Below are 27,653 nucleotides of genomic sequence, written 5' to 3'. Positions count from 1 at the left end.
CAAAAACACTGAATGGTGCCAGAGAGGTCACCAAATTATACCTAACCAAGAAATTAGAAAAATAATAGATTATTTTTTAAAACTCAAAAAACATTTCAATGAATCAAAATGAGAAAAAAGTCCTTAAGTGGACAAAACTATTTCCTTACAAGAACAATCTACTCTTGCCAAAACTATATTGAAATTATCTATAAACTAGCATACAAAACATTTACAGAGAGATTGAAGTACACCACAGTTATAATTGTTTTTTAGTTTTTACAAAAATGATCCCCTAAAAATGACATGTTCAAAGTCTGTAATTTGTATTAGAGTTGGCTTACATTTGGAGTTATGTGATAATACATTTAAAGTAGATTTTTATAATTAAAAGGAATTTTTTGATTATTTCATAAGAATACTTATTTTTTTAAAATAATACTTTCAAAACATTAAATGGTGCTGCATAAATTCTTTATTAAACCCAACATAATACAGTCATTTAAAATCTGGAAACTTATACAAGTATTAGATACAAAATAAACATTTTACAAGCTAGATACATTTCAATTACAATTTTAGATATAATTTTTAGAAAACAGAGTTTTCTAAAAATATTTTTTCTTAATCATTAAAAAACTCTCTTAAAAGCTTTAAATATAAAAGCTGTAAATATAAAAACTATTCCATGCCTTATAGTAGGCGACTAATGTCTGTAATCTTGAGATATCTTTAAATAGAAATCCAGCTCAACTCAAGATCAACTCATTACTTCCCAAAGTCCCTGTAGTGTGAATCCATCCTTCAATTTCTCTATTGCAAGCCCCAGTTCTTCTGAAAATACAGGTTCACGATCCTGTTGCTTTTTGGGAGGTAAGAGGATAAGATGGGGAATAGAGAAGGTGGGCAAGGAAGAGGAAAAAAACAAAAAATAGGTTTCACATAAGTTTGTGAATGCTAAATGTTGGAATATAGAAACTTCAAAAAATATACTATAGCTAAAATTTTCTTACCTTATTGCCATCAGCAAAATAAGCCTAAAAGATAAAGAAAATTACATGTCAATATGACATAAAATAGATCAGTGGGCTAAGGAATAGGCAATTAGTTTGCAGAATGATTTTGTAACTAAATGTATTACATACATTGTTATTGTGTAATAGTTACATATATTGTATTACATACATTGTTATTGTTTAATAATGATTTTCTCTTCTCTATAATCCTGGCCTCAAAATTTATTTCTCCTGTCAATCAATATTAATGTCTATAAGAGTTATGCTTTAAGTTTTATAAACAAATGTGCTTTGTAATTAATGTATAATTAGCATTGCCAAGTAGAAGGGAGATAAAAAGAATAACATAAGAGCTATAACATTTCTTCTTTACTTTTGGTAGAAGATGGTGGCAAAACAAAACAAAACAATCAATACTTCAATGTGTCAGCAAATGCATGTGAAAATATTTGTTACCAGAAAGGTATTCTGGTCAGACTCATAGACCACAGTATGGATAAAGCGTTATTATTATATTGTCTATTAATTAACTAATACCAATTCAGAATAGGAAAGCTTATTCTTCAAATACATATGCTTTCCTAAAATTAACATAAATTAAGGGAAGCATCTCATAAAAATTAACTATGAACAGCATAGGTTTTAAATTAATTTAATTAACTATAATATTTAACATTCTTTTATACTAAAGTATGAAGAAGCTTTTCACATGTCTAAAATCCTCTGAATAACTATTCTCAAAACTATTTCCTGCTTTGGTAATTTAAAAGTCTGTCACAAAAAGAAATTCCCTCACCTAAAAAAAGTTATCCTCAAACTCATGTCAAAAGGCTCGAGTTCTACAGTGTTTTACACACAACATTATTTAATTAAATATGACTAAGATACAAATCATAAGAAATTTAATAGTTCTCCTTTCAGACACTCACCACAAATGCATCCGTGTGATCATCAGCATCTATTTCTACATCATCTTGAATTTGTTCAACTGTCAGAGCTTCAAGGGGCTGTGGCTGAAAAAAAAAAAATCAACAATTGTCAAAATGCATCAGAAACAATATTAATTAAATCATTTTAGAAAAATGTACTTTGAGAGCCATAAATGCTTGTAAAAAGATAACAATTATAACTGATTGAGTCTTACATTCTTCTGTTGTTAATACTAACTTAAGTAATAAATTAGTTAAACCTAAGCTTTTAAATATTTAGTCAACATCATCAAAAAGTTCCAGAGTGGGATTTACACAAATTTGTATGCTTAGGGGGAATTCCTTTTTTTTTTTTTTAATAGTGGTAGATGGATTTTATTTGTTTATTTTTACGTGGTTCTGCGGATCAAACCCAGTGCCTCAAGCATGCTAGGCATGCTAGGGCGCTCTGCCACTGATCTAAGGCCCCAGTCCTTAGGGGGGATTCTTAAAGGGAAAACTCTCAGGGCCAGGGACATAGCTCAGTGGTGAAGTGCTTGCCTACCAATGCACAGAGCCCTGTGTTCAATCACAGGGCTTTGTGGGATGGTAAGTATAGATGGGGGAGGGGGGCGGAAGGAAAGAAAGAAGGAACAGAAAAAAAAAAGAAAGAAAGAAAAAAAACTCTCACTTTTTCCTTTTCTCTTCTTTTTTTTTTTTTTTTTTTTTGGTATTGGGGATTGAATCCAAGGGTGCTTTACCACTGATATGGATCCACAGGTTGAATATCACCAGGGGCACTGATTAAAGAGTGGATGGAAGGGCCACCAGCACTAGAGAGTACAGCGAAGGCCCCAGCAAAGGAACAGAGAGCAAAAGAACCTGTGATAGAGTGGTCAGTGATGGGATCATGACAGGGAAGACAGAAAGGGCAGTGACAATAGAGCAGATTGTGAGGGCACCTCTGATGGAATGGACAGTGAGGATCTCAACGGTACAGCAGATAGCAAGGGCACCAGAGGCAGAGCCTCTGGTAAGAGTATCAGTGACAGAGTATACAATGAAGACACTAGTGACAGACTGGATGGCCAGGATCCCAGCTGAAGAGGTAAGTCACACCAAGAGAGAGTTGAAATACCTAGAGAGCAGGAACTCCGACAGCAATAAGAAATCATGAGAAAGGAAAAGAGCCGATGTATAGGCATAATATTCAAAATATTTCAAAACTAGCTGGGCATGGTGGCACATGATTATAGTCTACTTGGAAAGCTGAGGCAGTGGATTGATCACTCAGGCCCAGGCATTCAAGACCAGCCTGGGGAACACAGACACCATCTCAAAAACAACAACAAAATAAATAAATAAAAAACTAAAGCTAGTATGGCAGAAGCTCTGATTAATAGGGATGAATACAGGCCATGCTCACAAAGCAGACTCTGGCAGGTGCTGTACTATAGGGCAAGGGAGAATATAATGGTATCCATAAGGCATAGAAAGCTTGCCCATGCTAATGGGGGGCTTCTGTTGAATGAAAATAAAGCTGACAGAGTGCGAGACTCGTCTGTCCCCATCAGAGGAGCCCTGAATAGAGAGATTTTTCTGGATAGGCTGATCACCTAAAAGACAGGTATGGGAGAATGATGAGAAGGCCGCCTGCTAGAAAACAGGTAATGGTCACCAATTATACGTGGTCCTGGGGCCATTCCTACTTGAGCAGAGTTTGTATATTCATCATTTAAAACAGTTTAAAGTTAAACCGTACAGAATGTTTTTATATCTGAATTTTACAGGAAGTTGGAAGGCAATTCAGCAAACTCCGAATTTCACATATTGAACAAATTACCTTTTCTTCCATTTCATAATCCACTCCAAATATAGGACTGGCAGAATAGACTTTGTGAAGTGAATTGATTTCTTTAACTGATTCCTGTAGTTTTTCCACAGGATCTATTTTAAAGCCAAGAACATATCCTCCACTCTACAAGAAAAAATAATGAAAAACAAAAAAACAAGCCCAAGAAATGACATTTGTAGTATATGATAAAACTTTAGCTGTAATCATCTACATGTTGTAGAGTACAACATGTAAGCTTGATTTTTTTGGTACTAGGGAACTGAACCCAGGGGCACTTTACCACTCAGCCACATCTCTAGTTCTTTTTATTTTTTGACACAGGGTCTCAATAAGTTGCTTAGGGGCTCACTAAGTACCTGAGGCTGGCCTCAGACTTGTGATCCTCTTGCCTCAGCCTCCCAAGTTGCTGGGATTATAGGCATTCATCATCACATCCAGCGATAAGTTTGATTTTTTAAAAATTAAATGCCTTACTATGAAATATTTCAGATACATATAAAAATAGGAGAGTACAATGAGCCCCCTCACAGTCATCATGGAACTTCAAACTGTAGCAACATGTGGCTGACTTTCTAACTACTCCCTCACCTGATCTCCCATCCACCTAACCACTCAGGATTACTCTGAAGCATGTCCAGATATCACATGATTTCATTTGTAAATATAAGCTGATCTTCAAATATTAAAAAAAAAAACCACTATAGATTGTGAAGGCCAAGGAAACTTAAGTTTTTCTAGAGCTAGGCCTTGAAAAGGAATATATATTAAAAGAAGAAAAGAAGTGGCCTTAGGCTATCTCCTTAAAAAATTAGGAAAGAAACTTGATTAGGATAGGTTGTTAGAAATATTAGAAAGTAGCATACTATAACTGGTAAGAGCATTTACTTTGGGTTGAGAGCATATGCTTTTTAGTGTCAAATTCTGATTTTACAGTTAATTTACAAGCTGTATGATGCCTGGAAACTTACTTTCCGTAACCTTTCTAAGCCTTAATTTTCTAACACAAAATGCTGATCAAGTTGTTTTATTTATATAAGATATATATGACACTTGATACAGTTCCTGGGACATAGTAAGCACTCAGTAAACAGAGATATAGGTCACGGTAAAGGAGTGAGTAGACATTAGTATTTTAATTTAGAAGTGATTTTATAACTCAATTTCTTTCCCCTAGAAATGGGAACTGAACCCAGGGCCTTGTGCATGCTATGTAAGTATGCTACCACTGAGCTATAAACTCAGCCCTTATCACTCACTTTTTTAAAAAATGCATTTTAAATGTTTTATTTAAATATATTTCTGCATCTGGACATGGTAGTGCACGCTTGTCATCCCAGCAATATGGGAGGCTGAGGCGTAAGAACTGCAAGTGTTAGCAATTTATCAAGAATCTGTCTTTTAAATAAAAAATAAAAAGGGTTAGATGGAGCTCAGTGGCATAATGCCCCTGGGCTCCATTCCAAGTACCCTTCCCCCAAAAAAAATTCCTGCAAAAACATGGTATATGTGAGAATATAAATTCTCAAACAGAATGGATATATATGTTTCTATATATATCTATGTAAAGAAAGTTTTGTTGTGAATCAGACCTGAGGTCATGAGTAAGGTTCTTAACTTCTCTAGGCCTGTTTCCTTCACTGTCAAGTGGTGAAAAATAGTAAGTGTATCATAGAGTTGTTAGATTGGGTGAATGTATGAAAAGCATTTAGCACAGTGACTTGATTCTATCGTTAATAATAAAAGTGAGTGGGATGTAGTGGCACAGTCCTGAAATATCAGCTATTTGGAAGATTAGAAGTTCCAGGCTAGCCTCAGTAACTGTGAGAGGCCTGGTCTTCAAAATAAAATAAAAAGAAGTAAGGATGTAGCTCAGTGGTAGAGTGTCTGCCTAAAGTGTGTGAGACCCTGAGTTCAATCCCCAGTACTGCAAACAAATAAAAATAAAAATGATGATCATAATGACAATGATTATCTGTCCCAACTAAAAAACATAGGATTCTTCTATGGAGACAATTTACTATAACACTTTAAACACTTGATGTACCTTCATATTATAACAGAATATTCTTCTTGGATGTAAACTGCTTACTATATACATAAAATTAAAAACCTACAGCATCACATAGTTTTAAAAGCCTACAAAAGATTAATAAAAATGTAAAACATCTTACCTGTTGAGAGCTTTCTATGACAAGAGCTAAACCAAATTTTGAATCTCTAATCTTTATCGAACGCTGGATATAAAATGAAGAAGAAAAAAATGCATGTCTTTATTTCATAATCTCAAGAATAGAATATCTTATCTTCCTTTATGAACCCCCCAGAGAGCTCATAAATGAACAAGACCCACATATAAGGTGGCAAACTTGTAAGAAAATACAAAGATGATATCTCTAAAATATGTACCCAATTGTCTGACTCAAATATCCTTCAATTCAATGGAATCAGCAACTTTTCTCAATATTTTACACAAAAGTCCAACGATATTTCGGTTATGATGATCCAGTGTCTTTTGTGGTTTCCTAAGGTTGGATTAGTTTAAAAGTCATATGTGCCTACTGTTTCTCATGTTCCAGGTGACTAAATTCTAAAAATGTCCATATCCACTAATTTTAAAAAATAAATTTATGGGTACTCATCACTGGCCATCAAGAAAGGCTGGGATAGATAAAGTGCAATTGACATTAGTTGATAAATATGACATGAGGATTAAGATTGATCAGAAGGAAGATACTAATCTTGAGAGGAAGGAAGAAGAGTAGAAGCATAATGATAGGGCCTATAGAAAGAGATATAAGATGTACTAGCTGATGGAGAAAGGGAGAACCGTGGAGAGAACCTAAGATTATGACAGCCCAAAGGCCCATGATTAGTCATATGTGGCAGGTAATGGTATATCACACTTTCAGACAGACTGTAAGTTAAGAGAAAGATTGAGAAAAAGAAAGAAGAGAGGAGAAAGGTTTTAATGGTAAATTCTTATGAAAACCAGTCTTTTCATCCACCTACTTTATATATATCATCATTACATAGTTCCAGTTCAGAACCATAGAACACAGGCACCCTGGCTGTAATCTAGGTGACAGGGGCTGATAGAAGTGGCAAGAAGTTTATATATAAAGAGCTGAAGTTAGAATATGACTGCTACAGTGACAAAGTGTGATGATATCATATTGCAAGTTGTTTGGGCCAGTTGAATTCATTCCAGAGGCTGTATTTGGCAACTCTATTCTTAAATAACAAAAAATATCCTATTTGAAGAATGGAATGCAGAAGGTTGTTTACTACACAGTAAATATTCAGCATAACAGAGGCTAGGTTAGGCAAACTATAGAACATACAAATGCAATATAAAACAGCAATGAACAGTATAAAACACTGGTTTATCAAATATCTATATAAACTGTCATACCTTCCCACCCTGATTACAAATTCTCATATTTCTTTAGATGGCCAGAAATAATTTTCTTCCTATCAAATGTTATGTTTTGCTTTCCTCCACCAGACTGAGAACTCCTTGATGGCAGGAACTATGTGTTGGTTTATGATTTTTCATGACTATCTCTAGTACATAGTAGATGCTTAATATTTGGCAAATGAATGAATGATCAGATATTTTAAAGTTGCTCAGAAATCAAGATGTAGCAAAACAGGCTTGGGAATATTTGCAAAGAAATATCCTTCTCATAGGCCAAGAATTCTCTTTTCGAAAAAGGATGTTTTCTAGATATTACATATACTGTATCTACTCAATGAATATTAATAAAACTTCTTAGTCTTTTTAAAAAACACTTTATTTATTTTTATGTGGTGCTAAGGATCAAACCAGGGCCTTACACATGCTAAGTGAGCATTCTACCGCTGAGCCACAACCCCAGCCCCAAAACTTCTTAGTCTTTTTAAAACAATTTTTTTAGTTGTAGATGGATATAATACCTTTATTTTTAATTTATTTATCTTCTTATGTGATGCTGAGGATCAAACCCAGTGCCTCACACATGTTAAGCAAATGCTCTACCACCGAGCCACAACTCCAGCCCAAACTTCTTAGTCTTAAGACTATTTGTATCCTACAACAAGGGTGATTATCATATGATAACTGCACAGGATTTTCATTTACTATTTTTATGTTCCATTTAATTCGGATTAGAATTGAATAGTTTGTTTATATAAAATGAACTTTTATATAAAAGTATATTGAGTTTATTATTTCTTTCACTGAATCACATATATATCACAACAGTAAAGTAACTACCTACCTACTCACAAATTGATATCAGATATAGTCAATTCTTTTTTTTTTTTAAAGAGAGAGTGAGAGAGGAGAGAGAGAGATAGAGAGAGAGAATTTTTAATATTTATTTTTTAGTTCTCGGCGGACACAACATCTTTGTTGGTATGTGGTGCTGAGGATCGAACCCGGGTCGCACGCATGCCAGGCGAGCGCGCTACCGCTTGAGCCACATCCCCAGCCCTATAGTCAATTCTTTTTCTGAAGTTTAATAGCTTTAATTGAACTTAAGCTAAAAGTATTACCACTAAAAATCATCTTGACTTCTTCATTAAACCTGGAGTATGAATCCAGCATGCATTACATTCTATATCAGAAATTAAGCAGTTCATTCACAGAATTGATGAATTCTCTGGCTTTAATAATGTTTGGAGGGCTGAGGCTGTGGTTCAGTGGTGGAATGCTTGGTTAGCACATGTGAGGCACTAAGTTCAATCCTCAACCCCACATAAATAAATAAAATAAATAAAGTTATGTCCATCTTCCACTAAAAATATGCCACATAAAAAGGGAAAGAGAGAGAATGCATCTAATCTCAATGGCACTATTAACTGTTGAACAGAAATTATTTATTCTACACTTGAATAATGTCACCAAACTACATGTACTTACAATTTGCAGATATGGTATACTGACATTAAAACTATCATTCATATTTGCATGCCACACGATTCTCACATTGGTAATAAAAAAGGTTCCTAGATTTCCCTGTAAAAGAGAGTAATTAGAGATAAACCAATGATAATTTATCTAAATATCTATTTTTATTTTCTAAATGCCCAAATAATTCTTATCACAGCAGCAGATTAATACCAGAATCACTATGGTATCAATGACTCCATCATATACTGAATGGCAATATAATCATATGACTGAGAGCCTGGACTCTGGAATCATTAATCATTAAATCATTGCAGTTGTCTGACCTGGGCAAATTTCTTCTTGGTGCATTTTGTCAAACATAAAAGGGGAATTCATTAAATAATCCATGTAAATAAAGCCATTAGCACAGTACCTGGAACAAAATAAGCATTTCTTCCTTTCTTTTCTTTCTCTTTTTTTTTTGTATCTGGGATTGAACCCAGCAGCACTTAACTACCAAGCCACATCCCTAACCCTTTTTTTCTTTTGAGACAGGATCTCACTAAATTGCCCAGGTTGGCCTGAACTTTTGATCCTCCTACTTCAGTCTCCCCAAAATTGCCTTATTTTTCAATAAAAATGATACATTTTATAATCTGAGAACATCTTTTTAATTAATTAAAAATGCCAGGTGCAATACTATGTGGTAAGACTAACTGTGAAAAGAATAATTACCTTTATAAAGCCCACAGTCTAATGGGGGGGATATAGATAAGCTATGTAATTTAGAATAGTAACAATTTTGGAATGTAATTGTTAAGGACAGGCTTGCATAAGGAACACACAAAAGGGAGATTTCAGAAAGTAATATCTAAGTTATAAACTAAAGCAGGCAGTAGTAAACTATGGCCTTGGGGCTAAATCTGGCCTGCCACCTCTTTTTGTATAGCCCATACAGAGTGATTTTAACATTTTTAAATGGGTGGAAAAATTCAACAGAAATATACTTCATGACATGTAACTATTATAAAACATTTAAATTTGTTTCCCTCATTAAAACATAGCCATGGGCTGGAGTCGTAGCTCAGTGGTGGAGCACTTGCCTTGCACGTGTTAGGCCCTGAATTCGATCATCAGCACCACATAAAAATAAATAAATAAATAAAAATAAAGATATTATGTCCATCCACAACTAAAACAAATTTTCAAAAAAAAAAAAAAGAAAAAAGAAACACAGCCATATGTTCTCTATATATTGTCTATGGCTGGTTTCACATTACAATGGCAAGACTGAGCAATTGCAACGAACACTGTATGGCCTGAAAAGCATAAAATATCAGTATGTACATATGTACCTACCTATTTGTGGTGTTGAGGACTGAACTCTGGGCCTCATGCATGCTAGAAGAGCACTCTACCATTGAGTCAGACCCTTAACTGTGTAAAAAATATATTATCTGACATTTCAAAGAAAAAGTATACTTACCTCTTATCTAAAAGATAAGGAGTTTTCAGAAGGGAAACTGTCTATGTCCTATAGAAACTTTATCACAGTTTGAGCATGATTTAATTCTTAGCAAGAAGCTCTTCACTCAAATGTTATAGCTTTACCACAGTGATTATCAGTCTAATCTAGGTGGTAACATACATAAAATCTAAAAACTATTCTGAGATAAAATTTTCTCTATAAATTGATGTGTAACTTATTCCACAATTATTAATTGCTTACATGTTCCAACTGGTCATTTAAGGGCAGATGAAAATGATGAGTTAAAGGGTTCACCAAATGAGTATATGCTTAGTTCCCTAAATACCAGATTAAAAGGCTTCTATGACTGTCCATACCATGGTTCTCCTCCATCAGCTTATGTTATTAAAATGTAGAGGGTAGCATAATATAGGGGGAAAACTATGGCTCTGAATGAGCTACACCTGCAAGGGCACTTAACTCTTTGGGGCCTCAGTTTATCATCTGAGTTAAGAGAGACTATATTAAACATGATCTCAAAGGTCTATTCCAGCTCTCAACTTTACATAGAACAAAAGTTGCTGAAAAGAGCACAAGTCCATAAAAATATTAAAACCAGAATATCATTTCATATCAAAAGCTATAATACTAATTTATCAAGAGCAATAATGCTAATTTTATTTTTTTAAAAAATATATTTATTTTGGTTTTAAATGGACCTTTATTTTATTTATATGTGGTGCTGAGACTCGAACCCGGGGCCTCACACATGCTAGGCAAGTGCTCTACCACTGAGTCACAACCTCAGCCCAATTTTAACAGAGTGGAATGAATACACAAACCCAATGATGAACAACAACAAAAAAAAGATTACAAAACAAAGTCTCAAGAGGTTCATTAGTTTTTTGTATAATACCTGATCACTGGATAAGTTCCATACTCCATTGATTTTGTCATATACATGTTCTTGTGGTAATAATCTTAGTTGTTTGTTTTGAATTAGCGCACTTCTCAATTTAAAATCACGATACATTTTAGAAGTTTCATATGCTCTATAAAAAAGAAGAAACAAAAGACCAGTCCACACTGAAAATGTGTTCACTAACTGTGAATAGAATAATTCCATCACTACCTTTATAAAGCCCACAATCTAATGGGGGAGGATATAGACAAGCTATGTAATTTAGAATAGTAACAATTTTGGAATGTAATTGTTAAGGACAGGCTTGCATAAGGAACACCCAAAAGGAAGATCTTAAAAAGTGATATCTAAGTTATAAACTAAAACAGGCATAGGTAAACTATGGCCTTGGGGCTAAATCTGGCCTGCCACCTCTTTTTGTATAGCCCATACAGAGTGATTTTAACATTTTTAAATGGGTGGAAAAATTCAACAGAAATATATTTCATGACACATGAATATTATACAATGGTAGAAGTTGATCAGTTACATTTACCTATCTACTAAAATGTATAGTTGTTAGTACTTAAGTAAATCATTCAAATAATTATTATGATAAATTAAATTTTAATGCTAAGTAATATTCCATACAATATATATATATATATATATATATATATATATATATATATATATACCACAGTTTCTTTATCCATTCATCTACTGAAGGGCATCCAGGTTGGTTCCACAATTTAGCTATTGTGAATTGTGCTACTATAAACATTGATGTGGCTGTGTTACTATAGTATTGTTGTTTTTAAGTGACTCTGTCATTTTAATGCAGTGTCTACATTTTATTTCACTAACCTATTCCTTTCTTAATTTCCCTATTTTAGTCAAAGGTATCATCATCTTTTAATATAAACAGAAGTCCAGTTAACTTTTCTTACTGTGACCTGAAAACATTATGCTTGCATCTACTTCTGTACAGAAAACTGAATGAATCTATACAAATTCCAAAGAGGATTCTAGGAGCGGGGAGAGAAGAAGAGGGATGAAGAGGGAAAAGAAACTAAGAAATATGACAGATAATGGTATAATTATAAAATTTATAATCAAAAACTACAAATAGCCAGAAATATATGATTTATATGAAAATTTTTGGCATCACTAATAAAATAAATACAAATTAAACAATATTTTATCCTGTCATCTTAATCAAACTTTTTCTCAAAAATCATGGTATATAAAGCTGGTTAAAAAAAAAATCAAAGTAGTGAAAAGAGAAGAAATCAACAAATGACAAAACAAAATACTAATATGTATATTTCTGTATAAAAATGATCTTTTAATTCTTTAATTGAATTATCCAACTCACTGACATTGAATGAAATCTCTGTTTCACTTTATTTACCTTGGCAGCTAATTTAATAGAATCTTCATTACAAATTTTTATGAGTCTTCAGTAGTCCTTACAAGTTTTTTATAAATTCCTTCAGAATGCTTATTAAATGATAAGAATATTCTCTTCTAAGTATCTTTAGGATATGTGCAATAAAGTTTGGAGAAAGAGAGTGTCATACTTCTAAACTTTATCCTTTAAATCTTTATGTCATAAAATTACCTTAAAATATCCAAAAATCCATAAACAAATACTATACCTATGTACTGCAATCACAGAAGTAAAAAGTCTAGGGCTTCCAGGAACCAAATTTGTGAATATAAATTCAAAGCGAGTGCTGTTACACTTTGTTAGTATAAAAAGAGCTTCGGTTTGACCTCGTAATTTCTGTAAAGACAAATTTATTTAAAGGTTTGTATTAAGTGAAAACGAACATTGAATTCACATTTCTAATGTTTCTTCACTATACATATATTTCAATATGATTTTTCAGACTTACAGAGTTAGCAGTCCTTGTTGTAATATTCAATATGCAGTTGTAACCGATAGCTAAAATTTAAAACCAAAGAATTTAAGGAGTATGATAAAGTAAACTGAGAAAAAAACACTTTAAAATATATATCTATATATCATATATATATAAAACTTTAAACAGTTTTAAAAACTCAAACATAAACAGAAATAAAAACTTTAAAAATTTTATGAAATAATTATAAATTTAAAAGTAAATTATAAAAGAACTAGAGATTTGGTTCTGCCTCTTTGAATAAACAAATATATGGGGAAAAGGAAATTTGCTTTAATAAAACCTATACAGCATTATTCAGTGAAAATATTAACACTACTACACCAAAAGAAAAAGACTAGCTGAATTGTCTAAAATAGTTTTTTAAAATAAGAGAAACAAATTTAACACAATGAAAGACCCTACTTTTATTAAAGCTTACATCTCCCTTTTTTGGGATTTCTTGACACAGATTATATACCAAGTTGTCAAAGGAAAAAAAGAAAGAAAAAAAATCAGTATAAAAACCCTAATCTTATTCATGTCTAAGACACAAAATGGACAAGCTAAAAAATAAGAATGGATTGTTTCTTTTGTATTTTGATGTGATCTGTGGTTAATCCAGGACTTCTGAAGTTTTTAGCAATTCCAGACTTCCACAAATTTCATGGCAAAGCTGTGTTTGGTATCAAAAGCTACCATTCAAGTTCCATGAGAAGGAATTCTTCTCCTTAGAGTTTTATCTTACGAGGATACTTACAAAGATTGACTCTGGGCAATGCCAAAGAGTGCCAGATAATTCTTAAATTTGTTACTAAGAGTCTTCCTAAAAGGAAACAAATAAACAAGCAAACAAAAATTAATTAGTTTAAGTAGGACACACTTTTGCAGTATACAATGAGGTATCAGCAGCAACACCTATGTATGTTTTTCATACACATCTATCCTATGTAAGGTATACAATGTATGATTCAGAATTTTAGAGAAACAAAATCTGAGTTGTAGAAGGGACACAGGTATTCACTATTACTACCTTAATTCACATTGAATGAGAATTGTGGACTTGTTTTGTCTTGTTGGAAGGTTTTCTGGGGTCTCAGCAGTTCACATGTGTACAACTAAGAATGGTTATGGTATGGTATAACTGCAAAACTATTCACTGAAATAACACTTTTCAGTCAGGCTTGTTGGCACACACCTACAATCCTAGGGGCTTGATAGGCTGAGGCAGGAAGATCACAAGTTAAAGGCCAGCCTCAGCAACATTCCGAGTCCCTAAGCAATTATGTGTGACTCTGTCTCAAAAAATTAAAAGGGCTGGGAATGCGGTTTGGTGGTTAAGTGTCCCTGGGTTCAATCCCTGGTACCAAAACAAACAAACAAACAAACAAAAACCACTTCTCAATGAACTCTGATATACACACTAATCCCTGTCAAATGAGTGTTCTCTTAGTAGTTCTTGTTTAATGAGCCACACTTATATACCTAATTTTTTGTATGTGAGATGAATAGGCTAAAGTGAACATCAGCCTGATATTTTTATATTGAAATATAAAGTTAGAAATATTTAATTTATCAAAGTATGTCCTGTAGAATAGTAATTCCTATAGATGCCCCAAGGGGAAAAAAGTCAAATAAATCCAAGCATAGTAAACCATGTGTCTTAGAAATTTACAATGTAATTAGCATATTAGGATAGCTTTGAGATTTCCCGAAATAATAAAATTCATTTAACTTTATTAAACATAACATTTACCCATGAAATTATAACCACAGAATTCTTTCAATAAATTTTTAAAATAACTTTATTTTATTTGCTTATTATTTTTTAATGTGGTGCTGGGGATTGAACCTAGTAGCTCACACATGCTAGGAAACAGGCAAATGCTTTATCACTGAACCACAACCCTAGCCCACAGAATTCTTTTGATGAGTAATCTATAGCCAGATCATACTCTTTCCTTCCTGAAAATCCCTAGGATGGCTACAATCAGAAAAATTAGACCTGCATGAATACTGGAATGGGATGGGGTAGAAAAAGAAGTTCTATGAAAAATTTAAAAAAAATTTGGCAGTACTGTGAATTGAACCCAGGGCCTTGCACATGCAAGGCAACCGATCTACAACTGAACTACATCCCCAGTTTGAAAAGGAGGTACTAAAAATTTAAAAAGGAAGGCATTCCTCAAGGGAGATTGTGGAAAATTATAGACTTATGTTTGACAAATAAGTCTACAACCATACCACCCCGAATGTGCCCAATCTCATCTGATTTGGGCCTGGTTAGTATTTGGATGATGAGAAAACTATGTTTGACAAACAATATGTAAGCCAGCAGGGATGGAGTGTAGGGATCACACAAGATCAAATATGATGAGGGTTTCAGGAGAAAATAGAGGGCACGCTCAACAAAATAACAGAGGTTTATTTGCAAAAGGACTGATCACAAAAATAGGAGAGGGTTATTAGGAACCATGGGTAAACCAGCAGACCTGCTCCCAGCCCAGACCTAAAAGGACAAGAGGAGAGAACAATTAACATAGTCTGGAACAAACAGCAAGGACCTGCCCATTTTATTCTCATACAGCTTCAGTGCACAAAGCTAATTGGATAATTTCATGGCAGGGTATTTACAGTTGAACATGGATTAAATGTGCTAATCTTCTAGGGTACTTACGGTTTTAAAATTGGGGCTCCTGAACTTGATGTCTTAACTTGGTCATTTTCAAACTGCGTGAAAGAAGGGGAGGTAGGTGGTTGGATAGAAGGATTCACTTTCCCTTTTCTACCTCCTTATCAACCAGAAGCTCTACAAACTCCAGTAAATTTTTACTTAAACAGGGGCTGGGGATGTGGCTCAAGCGGTAGCACGCTCGCCTGGCATACGTGCGGCCCGCATTCGATCCTCAGCACCACGTACAAACAAAGATGTTGTGTCCGCTGATAATTAAAAAATAAATATTAAAATTCTCTCTCTCTCTCTTTAAAAAAAAATTTACTTAAACAAAGGTTTTTGAGGTCTGTGCAAACACACAGATTTATTTTTATTAAGAGTATGATTTCAGGCACTGTGAAGGAGATTTCCAACTAGGGAGGCTTTTTGCCCATCCTCCTCCAAAATACTAGTACAGGATTATGTACTCAATAAGTACTTAATGAATCAAAAATGTTCTATTAATCATAATCTTTGTATTGAAAGATGGACTGTCAAGTAAGAGTTCTTGCCGGTCTGTACAAGAATGACCAAATTTCTCTTGGCTTCATAAATTAATCCAGATTTCATTAAGGTACAGTCACTCTACTCTCAAAGGTACAAGCCAAGACTTTTTGCTTGTGGTTAGATCTTACTACTTTATCCTCACCTGGGTCTGACTGTACAAGGAAACATTTCAAAAACGTTCTAAGCACTCCTTTAAGGATGGACCCTAGCCTGATAGGCTGCCAGTAGCAGATGGTGATAAGAGGTTCCCCTCACAGAGAAAGACTTAGCAAAACTTGCTGCTCTCATACTACCCTACAGCAGACCAAAAGAAAGGCTCAGAGAGCCAGGTACAATTTAGCAAGATCATTTTTCAATAAAAAATGAGATGGGAATGCAGCTGAGTGGTAGAGTACCACTGGGTTCAACCTTAATACTGCCCTCCCCCAAATGAAAGAAAGAAAGTCAAAAGAAAGAAAGTCTCCCAGAGGAAGTGGCCACCCAAAAAGCCATCATCATGCTCTGCCACGAGGGTTATTGTTCTTTCCCTAGTATATGCTGATCCTGTTATCTCAACAAGGTGTATTCCTCTTTTCATTTCTCTTCTTTCCAGGAATGCTGCGCCCCTCCCCTGACTCAGGCAATGGCAAGGCCCTACTGAGGTGGATGGCGCAAGGCGTCCATCCTCTGGAGGAGCGCAGTATGTTTCTGGGAATGGGCTGGTTTGTTTTTGTATTCCTTTAATAAGTATAGTTGCGATTTCTCATATGACCATTAAGTATGAAGGAAAAATCATGACTTTCCCAATTAATGCAACTACTTCTAAAGCATAGATCTGTTTGCTTTAAATGCAATGATTCAGCTGTGGAGTGTAAATTGTTAATGTCTAAAGAAAAACTCCCTGTATTCCTGTCAAGGAAGTTTTTGAGAAATTAAATTAAAATCTAGAGAAGAAAAATTAATGTTAAGAAGATAGATTAGTGCTTAGTACTGAGCAACTTGTTCTTGTTCCTGTGCACAATGGTTTGTGCTCTTACTTTTGTTTGATTAAAAGTAATAACAAATCAACCACTTGCCGTAACCATGGCACCGGTTCCAGTCAGTAAGTCAAGAAACAATAGTCAAGGTATAGGCCAATAGTTTGGGACATTTGTAACTATTATTAAAAGTTAACTAAGCAGAAACAGCTCAAAACAAAACTCGAACTGAAAGTACAAATGTTTGCTTATGCATAAGCCAAAATACATTCTTCTATTCTAATTGTAACTACGTAATATTTTGTTTCTTTGAATAATGATTACTGTTTTGTAACCACAAAGTACTGTAAGCCTGCCAAAATGAAAAGTATATATGATCAACTTCACAAGTAAAGATTGGGATCAACACCTTCACTTTGGTGTCTGTGTTGTTTCTCCACCCCCTCTTTCGCCGACTCCTCACCATCCGTTTGTCTCCTGAGACCCCCTGTTGGAGCTGGTCTCCGACACAGGAAGAAGTTTGTTTCCCTCCCTCCTATGCTTCTTTTCCTCCAGACTTTTAAGATGCAGTAAGCTTCTTATTTCTTTCTTTTCTTTTTTTTTTTTTTTTCACTGAAAAATAGTACTGATGCTTTCAGGACAACTTGATCACTGGTTAACTGGTTCCATGGACAGCTGTTGTATGCAGCCTGGACTTTAAGTTCAAATCTTGGTAAAATTTGGTTTGGGAGCACTCTACAGTCCAGACATGGCTGCTCTTTATTAAAAGATAAGTCACATAGTACTTGAGCTCACAATGCAAACTAAATTCTCTCCATGTGTCCCGCTCTAGGTGGCAATTTTAAGTACTGTGCATTACTCTTGGATTTCTTAAAAGGAAGCATGGCTCCAGATATCACAGATATGACCTACTTGCATTCACTACCCCATATCCTTATCTAAGCAGGCAGATCCAAGGATCAGAACTATTCCATGACTTTTACAAATAGGGCTCCTAGATTTTAACAGTTACGTAGGATAAAGGTGACATCAAAACCAGGGCTTACTGATGGACTGAAGTTGTGGGAAAACTGTGTCCATTGGCTACAAGTTTAATACTTACTCTTTCTTCTATTTAAGTCTGAAAAAAAAATCCTGTGCGCTTAACTCTTCTATTTTCATAATTACATTTACATATGATGCTCTTTCATAGATTCTCCAGCTAATATGAATCAACACCTGTAAATTAAACCAGAAATATAAAATATATTAGCAAATATACTCACCTCTATCTCCATTATTCCCTTTGGTATCTTCAATTGAATCTAAGCAATCAATAAGGACTTCCCCAGGTCTGGTTTTCATTTGTCTAAAATAAATATAAACATTTTAGTGTTATAACTACAATTCTATCTGCTTGAAATCTATTTAGTCGGATAAGAGACAAGTGAATATAAAACAGCTGACAGTACAGATGATATGGTACCCAAGTTCTCATACATTTGAAAATAAGGTCTTCAAGAAGCTAGAGATCAGTGATGCCTGGAGTGACCAAGGCCACTTAAGAGTAAGCTAGAAATAGAAGGAAAGGAGTAAGATTTGGAGAACTAAGAAGGGAAAGACAGGATAGTCCATAATTAAAGACCAGAAACAAAAAAGATTGGGGCATATGAGAAGACAGGCCTGGCTGGGGAAGAAGAGGTATTGAGAAGTAATATGAGAAATACATTTTGGATAACTCAGAAGAAACCAGATAATGAAGAACCTTGAATCCCCTAATAGGTATAGAACTTGTTCTGTGGACAGTGGAGAAACCATAGAGGTTTCTAAGTAGAGGAAAGGACATGAGGCAATTATGGAAGGAATGTTTCAACAACTGTATGCAAAACATCTTCAGTACTTGTCAAGCAATTAGATATATGAGACAAAGGAAACAGAGAATGAAGAATAGTTTGCTGACTGATGAAACTGTCAACCAACCAACCAACCCACCCCCAAGGAACTAAGAGACTACCGGATTGGATAAAGCCTTCTACTAAATTTGCCATAGAGATAACTCAATTAATTATTCAGAATCCTGATATGATCATATCACTTTCTACTTAAAAGTCTTCCATGTCATTCAGCTGCTGAAATATGAAGTCCAAAATCTTCAGCTGAAGCTAACCTACATTTCTGTTTGTACAGCTAACCTGTCTCTGCACACAACCTGCCTTCTAGTCAAAGAGGATTATATATACCCCCAAGACTCTGCTTCTAGTCCCCCACCCTTTTTTTCTATAATACTCTATCTACACTGACAAGGTTCTGGCTATCCTTTAAGGTCCAATGCAAATTATTTCTTCTTTGAAGCCTTCCCCAGGCATATTGATTTGCTCTGTTCCTATTCTCTTCTGTTCATTTTTTCCAGAATGGTACTTATCACATGTACTATAGTTGTCTATGTGTATCTCCTGCACTGAATGAGAGGGGTACATGAGTATTATTTCCTATTATTTTGTATTTATAGCTATCAGCATAATAACCAGTATACAATAAGCATTTGGTAAATCATTAATAAACTGAAATGTTCATGAAATGGACTTGTTTGGATTAAGAGCCCTCCAAGAATAATAGAAAAAGTCATAGAATGTGTGTAATATGTAACTATGGTTTGTAATTTTACAAATTCCTTTTTCTCCAACATCGTAAAGGATCTAATAGCATGTTAGTTTTTTGTATTCAGCCACAACAAAGCCTGAGAAATATATAAATATTTCATTTTCCCATCTAAGGAGGTACTGTCCATGATAAGGAACCATAGGAAGTGGCCAGAAGCTCCATGCCATTAGTCCAGGGACCTTACTTTAATATTTTCCAACACTCAATATTCCAATGGGAATTTTCTTCCCGGGATTTTTGGAAAGGTGGTTTCTAACCATCTTCTCTTTAAAGCATGATATTTTCCAAAAACAGGGGTTCTGTTTGAGAGATTCCAAAACAGAATTCCATCTTCCGGTTGGTGACTTAGATGAATAACTAGACGAGCTTCGTACTACACACATAAAGTTTATGTAGTTAGGAACTTTGAAAAATGCTCACTCCTACTCCCCTCATTTTATAGATTTGAGGTTAGAATGCTGAGGTCGTTTGTCCAAAGGCCCACAATGTGTGTCATTATCACAGACCTAGTTTTAGAGCCTGGTTTCCTGAATCCCTGGCCTAAGTTCTTTCCACCACACGAAACTGAAATCACTGGGTGGTCCCTGCCATGTGGGGTTCACATTCCTGATCTAGTCCCGTGGCCAGGACACCACCGCAGACGGCGCGGGACCGAACTTGTAGAATCTGGCCGCTTCCCTACTGTAGAGCCGGACCCAGGAGAGCCGCAGTGACCAGAAGGTCTATCGCTGCAGGCGATAACCCCCCACCCTCGCCCCGCGCAGATAGCTGCAGAGGCGCAGGTCCAGCTCGCGGGTCCAGAATTCGCGCCGCGGCGCCCTCTACAGGCAGTGCATTCCTGCGGCGTCTCGGAGACTCACTGCGAGGACACGTCGAAACGGACGTCCCGGTCTTCCCAAAGTACGTCCAACACAGACATGGTGACTGAGGCCTTCGGGCCCCCGCTCTCCACTGCGGTGGAGGCCTAGCAGCGTCTTGCGGGCTCCAAGGCAACGGGCCACGTCTGTCACGACGTCTACGGCGGGCGCCGAGACCCAAGCTTCCGCGAGTTAGCATGCGCGTTTTCTCCTACACTTTGACCCGGCTAAGCCATTTTGAGGCAGGCAGGCAGGCGAGGAGGGTGTTTGACTTCTAGACGACATTCCTGGCCTCCAAACATCCTTTAGCTATCCCACCTCTCCCGCTATTTCCCTACACCGTTAAGAAATTTACTTAAAACTCCAAATTCCTTACCTGGGCTCCGCCCCATCTCGCCCTGCCCACCTCTCCGACTTCTCCTGGCTACCCGAGCCGGACAGGCTCAGTCTTTGGAAGGCGTCCTCTCAGTGTCTGGAAAGCTGTTTCTCCAGATCTCTGCGTAGCCGGCTCTTTGTCACTGAAGTCTCAGCTCAAATATCAACTCCAGCCGGTCCTACCATGTGCAAACTACGGCCATGCACTGATCTGTTTAGTTCATTTTGAACAACGTCTGCACAGAGCAGGCACCCAGTAAATACTTTCTTGAATCCCAAGTGTCTTCCTTCTCTCAACACGTGACATTTCTTTCAATCAGTGATTTACAAAGAGCGATCTGAGGTCGCGTGGGTGCCCCCACCATCCTTTCCCCACAAGGTCACCTTATTTGCATGATAATAAAGTGAAGAAGACTTTTGCCTTTTTAACTCTTATTCGGTGGTGAACGTACAGTGGAGTTTTCCAGAGGCTTCATGCTTTGTAATTGAATGTGAAAGCAGATAAAATAATTCAGCTGCCTTTTAATAAGCCAGACATTTAAAAATTTTTGCAAAAATGTAATCTTGCAAACTTTTTGAAAAATGTAACTATAAAAAAGTTATAAATGTTAATATGTAATAAGTTATCGTTACCTGTCCTTCCTTTCTCTTTTTCGTTCTCGTGTTGGGAATATTGAACCTAGGGCTTCATGCATGCTAGGCAATTGTTCTATCACTGAGGCACACCCCCTGCCTTGTAACTATTTTTAAATGAATTATTTTAAAAGTAAATATAAATAGGTGTAACCTATTGTTGGATTAAACACTGATCAGTGCCTAGGAAAGGTTGCAAGGAGATAAGGACTCTAAAGAAGGAAATAGAAAGGAAGCCCGCTTCTTTCCCTTGACTCCAATCTTCATGTAGGAACCAAAGCAGAGTGACCTAAAAGAATGTACTTATAGGGGCTGGGATTATGGCTCAGTGGTAGAGTGCTCACCTAGCATGCTAGAGGCACTGGGTTCAATCCTCAGCACCACATAAATGTAAAATAAAGATATTGTGTCCACCTAAAACTTAGGAATAAATATTTTTAAAAAGAATGTACTTATAAAATATCTGAAGAAATCCAACTACACAGTGAGCATGCTGCTTGTAGGGACATGAGCAGCCCTCCATTGTATCTCTGCCTGCTGCTGATAAGAAGTGCATGAGTAACAAAATGTTCAAAACCTCTCCGTTGAGTCTTCCAAATTCTTTCTTTGGGATCAGTTAACTGTATGTTGGGGTGTTTGCAGCTCTGGCACTGAACAACCATATACACAAAAGCTAGATAACATTTTTAAGAGTGTAATGGAGTCCTGAGAATAAAAGTTGGAAAACTGCAGCTTTAAATTTTTATCTAGAGCTCTATGTTAGATTCTGAAAAGTATTGAAGATATTAATATGAAAGGCCATGAGGGGTTTTTGTCAGGGTGAAGAGTGCAGTGGAGGCAAAGGAACATGTAGAGGATACATACTAAGGTGGTCCCCAATGACATGCCCTTGTGTTTGGGTAAAACCCACAATTTGTTTCTAGCCAAAAGACTATAGCTCAGATGATGGGAGGTCATTCCTAAGACTATGTCACGTTTGTTATAAAACTTGGTCTCAGAAGGATAAAGAGAGCCTGACTCTTCTGCCTAACTTGAGGAAGCCAGTTGCTATGATGGACTGTAGTACCAGAAGTCTCAGTCCTACAGTTGCAAGGAAGTGACATCTGCCAACAATCTGAATGAGGTTGAAAGCAGATCTTTTCCCGGTTGAGCTTCTGATGAGGATGCAGCCCCAGAAAAATCAGTAGATTGCAGCCTGATAACACCTGATCTGACTCAGGTAAACTGTGCCTGAACTTCTGACCTTCTGAAATGGTAAGAAAATGTCTTGTTTTAAGTTGCTAAATTTGTCATGTAGTTATAGAAAACTAATCCAAATGTGGGATTGGCTTTGGAACTGGGTAGTATGTCAAGGCTTTCAGATCCTACAAAATTCTACCAACAGGAAGCAGGCTGACAAGTGACTCATCTGTAAATATGTGCTACCTTTCATGAAAAGGTAAGAAGGCATCAGAGGATAGAACCAAGGACCCAAAGGGCAAACTGAACACCAAAGATTATTCTTAGAGTTTAAAATTTAATTTAAAAAACTAACATTTTGCCCAAATGGGTGTCAAAATTGTTATATATTGATGACTTGGGGTTTTTGTTTGTTTGTTTTTGTTTTAGTTATTTGTTTTGAGCCATGTTATCAAGGCTGGCCTTGAATTCCTAGTCTTAGTGATCCTCCTGCTTTGGCCTCCCAAGTAACTAGGACTGTAGGTGTGCCCGCCATACCCAGCTTGGTGACTCTTATTTTTTCTTCCAATCCCTCTTTTTTTTTTTTTTTTTTTTTAGAGAGAGAGAGAGAGAGAGAGAGAGAGAGAGAGAGAATTTTAATATTTATTTTTTAGTTTTCAGAGGACACAACATCTTTGTTTGTATGTGGTGCTGAGGATCGAACCCGGGCCGCACGCATGCCAGGCGAGCGAGCTACCGCTTGAGCCACATCCCCAGCCCCCAATCCCACTTTTTGAATTGAAATATCTGTAACTGTTATCCTATGGAACATAAGGTACAATATGTAACATAGGATAAATATTAATCTATATGTTTGAAGATAGATAGTATCCTTTGAAATAAAGTTAATATATAAAAAAGAAAAAATTGCTTTCATTACTAAGGCTTAAACCTGTTTCTTAATGTGACTTGGATTAATGTGTATAATACATGTATGACAACATTTTTATTTTAAATTTTCAAGGAAAAGTATTTTTCCCACCATTGGGGATTGAACCCAGCAATGCTTTACCAATGAGCCACATCCCTAGCCATTTTTATTTTTTATTTTGACAAAGGATCTTGCTGAGTTGTTGGGGCTGGCCTTGAACTTGCAATTCTCCTGCATCAACCTCTGGAGTAACTGGGAATACTAGCTTGTGCCACCATGGCAGGCTACATTTTTTTTTAGTCCCCTCAAAACATGGTTCACCCAAATGCACCAAATATCTCCAGAAGGAGATCATTATGGCTTAGATGTGAGGTGTCTCCCTAAAGCTCATGTCTGAAACAATGCAGGAAGGTTTAGAGGAGAAACGATTGGGTCATGAGAACCTTAACCTAATCAGTGAATTAATCCCCTGATGGGAATAACTGAAGATGAGTAAAGAATGGCTGGAGGAAGCAGGCATTGGGGGAGTGCCTTCATGGTATATATTTTGGATCTGGTGAGTGAAGTTTCTCTCTGCTTTCTGATCATCATGTGAACTGTTTCCCTCCACCTTACTCTTTCACCATGATGTTCAGCCTTACTCAAGCCGTAAGGAATGGAGCCGGCTGTCTATGGACTGAGACCTCTGAAACTGTGAGCCCCCAAATAAATTTTCCTCCTCTACAATTGTTCTGGTTGGGTCTTTTAGTCACAGCAATGAAAAAAACAGACAAAAACAGATATTTATTGAAAGTTAGCTATGTGCTTGTCTCTGTCTCAGCTTTGGGCAATGGTCCTGAACAATACAGACTATGCACTTCACGTTGTGAAATCCATATACAAATAGAGGCTATTTCACATAGCATAATATCTTCTAGGTTTATTCCTATTGTTGCAAATTATAGGATTTCCTTCTTTTTGAAGGCTGAATAATATTCCATTGTATGTGTATACCACATTTTCTATTTCCATTCATTTGTTAGTAAGACATTTGGGTTGTTTCATATCTTGGCTTTTTGAATAATGCCACATTGAATACAGGAGTGCAGATATCTTTTGAGGTCCTGATTTTAATTCTTTTGAATATGCCCAATAGTGCGATTGCTGGATCATATGGTAGTTTTATTCTTTTGAGAAATTTCTATTTTGTTTTCCATAGAGGTTGCACTATTTTACCTTACCACCAATAGTGGACAAGAGTTCTAGTTTCTCTACAACTTCACCAACACCAGTTATTTTTTAATTTTTGTAATATAGCTCTATCTTTTTTTGTGCATGTGTGGTTTTATTTTTTATTCTAATTTGTTATATATGACAGCAGAATGCATTATGATTCATATTACACATATAGAGTGTAAATTTTCATATCTCTGGTTGTATACAAAATATATTCACACCATTCATGTCTTCATACATGTACTTAGGGTAACAATGTCCATCTCATTCCACCATCTTTTCTACCTCCATACCCCCTCCCACAAGTTTGCCCTATCTAGAGTTCATCTATTCCTCCCATGCTCCCCCCTCCCAACCCCACTATGAATCAGCCTCCTTACATCAGATAAAACATTTGGCATTTTGTTTTTTGGGGATTGGCTAACTTCACTTAGCATTATATTCTCCAACTCCATCCATATACAGCTGTATCTTAAATTAAAATTATTACATTTAGAAATAATCTTCCCAGTCCAATTACTAGCAAATTGAAACTAAGCTTAATGTCTTTAAGGGGTGAAGTAATTATATTTGAACTATTCCAATTGTTTGATCTGTACCTTAACTGTATGTGAAAACAACCAAAAAAAAAATACATGTCATAAGTTCCTGAGTAGTGCTTATTGCAAACTTTTAAGATATGAAAAGAGGGATGAAGGTGTTGTTCAGTGGTAGTGTCTTCCCAGTAGGTGTAAGGCTCTCAGTTTGAAACCCCAGCCCCACAGGGAGGACAACATTGTGAAATCCATCTAAACGCTTTAAGCTTATGAAAAATAAAACAAAGCATTATGACTTATATCTAAGATGTTTCATGGGATGTGTTCTTAGATTTTGTACAGAGCTTTAAGGAATAATGATTTCTTATTTTACTGAAAAAAAGAATCTACTGTTGAAAAAGGTACAAACATTCTCAATTTGTGATTAAACTTATCAGCAATTAAAATACGCTTTTAAGAACAGTGTGCGTTACTGTAAGAACAAGTTCTTTTTCTTCAAGTACTACATCCACAGTAGATTTGTTCTTGGTCAGGGGGACTGAGTTGATATGGAGTGTGACTTTTTAGTTAGCAGTGATTATGTAGAAGTGAATTCCATGTTTGTCGGGGACAGTGAGGGGCAGGGTGGGGAAGAGAGGAAAGCTAGGTACTTGTCACCTCATGTCTTCCTACCAAGATACCTAATTATTTTTTCAACACATCTTTACTGATATGTAATGACAAGATTTGTTGTTACATATCTGTACATGCACACAATATAACAATGTAATTTGGCCTCTACAAGACACCTAATTCTTATAGTAGCTATAGTCCTTGTGTTTTGATGTGACTACTGATGAGAAGAACCAGACCCCCATTTTCTTTCCAACTTAACAGACCCATTGACTTCCAATCTGGTCAAATTGGAAACAAACCATTGACTCCTAAGTGAACCTCAGTTCTATTCACCATACTTCCATGTCTCTTACCTAAACTTTAAAAGACTGAATGCTCTTTATAATTATCCTTATCCTTATCAGGCCAAGTTACCCCAGATTTATAACCTTTCATTTCCCTATCTACCTATGTCTAAGTATCCTGAACTACTGAATCCTGACTCACGTATACCCCTTATGCTGTTCTTTATGCTGTTCTCTCCCTGATACAACTTCCTCCCCTATCTAAATCCATTGGAGAGTTAAGTTACATTCCTAAATTCATATTTATAATATTACCCCAACCTCCTTTTAGAAAATGGGTAGGCTATCCTACGTTGACCTTCACTGGCAATGTGGTGATATTTATGTGGCAGCCACTCTACCAAAACTAAGTATGGTCATTTATATCCATATTGTAGTACCATTGTACTATGTGCAGAGCATGGCCTGATCTAAGCTGGTCTACCTTGTGTATCTTCTGTATAAAAAAAGAACAAAGAAAATGTCTGTAAGTATTTATATTTCATTATTCATCATTTTATAAAACATTTTACAAACATTTTCAACTTTTCTCTCCAGAATAGATTTATTGCAGTGCCCAGTCATTTTTTAATATTTGTTTGAGACAGGGTCTTACTATGATGCCCAGGCTGACCTTGAATTCCTGAGCTCAAGTGATCATCTTGCCTCTGCTTCAAGAGTAGCTGGGTTCTAGGTGCAATCTCAGGGCCTGGATCCCAGTTACTGTAATAGCATGCCATTAATAGTACATAGCAACACATTAAGAAGCTTCTTATTTTGTCTTGCAATATGATTTGTGTACTCAAATGGAGCTTTAATGCTCAATGGGCTGATGAATGTGCAACTTCTCACAGCATTCAAGATCAACATTATGGATAGAATGCATTTAATCATTATTATTCTTTCATGCAAAGCCAAAGCACAAAAATAATCTGATGATGTTGGAACTATTTACAGTACATTAATCATTTGGTTAAGTTTTAAAGATGGGAGAGTTTACAGAAAGAAGAACAAAGATGCATTTTTATTGGAATTTCTGGTATCTGCCGATTATAACATAACTGGTAAAGTTTAGAAAATCTCTTTTGTAAACTATAATATTATCTATACTAATAAAAAGATAAACAGGATGAAAAATGCTTGCAGAAGGCTGATAGCTTTAGGATATTCATATTGTGAAAGGAGGGGGGAAAAAAAAGAAAAGAAAAACTTTGTGGTCTTGAGGAAGGGTGAAGTAGAAACTGCAATTTCAAAACATGGCGGAGCTGGGCACCTTGGCGCACGCCT

The 27,653-nt window shown here is 35.9% G+C and overlaps 1 protein-coding gene across 3 annotated transcripts; it reads right to left on the bottom strand.

The window, feature by feature from the left end:
* Nucleotides 1-487: 487 nt before the first annotated feature.
* Nucleotides 488-21,217, bottom strand: Bbs5 (Bardet-Biedl syndrome 5). 3 transcript variants are annotated; one of them, XM_077798727.1, is made up of 12 exons: nt 20,957-21,217; nt 18,349-18,431; nt 13,668-13,733; nt 12,902-12,951; nt 12,662-12,789; nt 11,016-11,151; nt 8,662-8,757; nt 5,930-5,992; nt 3,747-3,881; nt 1,925-2,008; nt 993-1,016; nt 488-841 (listed from the first exon to the last, which is right to left on the bottom strand). In XM_077798727.1, the coding sequence occupies exons 2-12, from the start codon at nt 18,425-18,427 to the stop codon at nt 740-742; spliced, it is 963 nt and encodes a 320-aa protein (XP_077654853.1). In that variant the 5' UTR covers nt 18,428-18,431; nt 20,957-21,217; the 3' UTR covers nt 488-739. The 3 variants fall into 3 exon arrangements, with proteins under 3 accessions (XP_077654853.1, XP_077654845.1, XP_077654856.1); XM_077798719.1 differs by lacking the exon at nt 20,957-21,217 and adding an exon at nt 20,584-20,721; XM_077798730.1 differs by lacking the exons at nt 3,747-3,881; nt 5,930-5,992; nt 20,957-21,217 and adding an exon at nt 20,584-20,721.
* Nucleotides 21,218-27,653: the final 6,436 nt, after the last annotated feature.

This window comes from Urocitellus parryii, chromosome 1, assembly GCF_045843805.1.
Source record: "Urocitellus parryii isolate mUroPar1 chromosome 1, mUroPar1.hap1, whole genome shotgun sequence".
Taxonomy (NCBI): Eukaryota; Metazoa; Chordata; class Mammalia; order Rodentia; family Sciuridae; genus Urocitellus; species Urocitellus parryii.
Note: the sequence above shows the minus strand (reverse complement) of the source record. Positions and strands in the feature narration are given on the sequence as shown.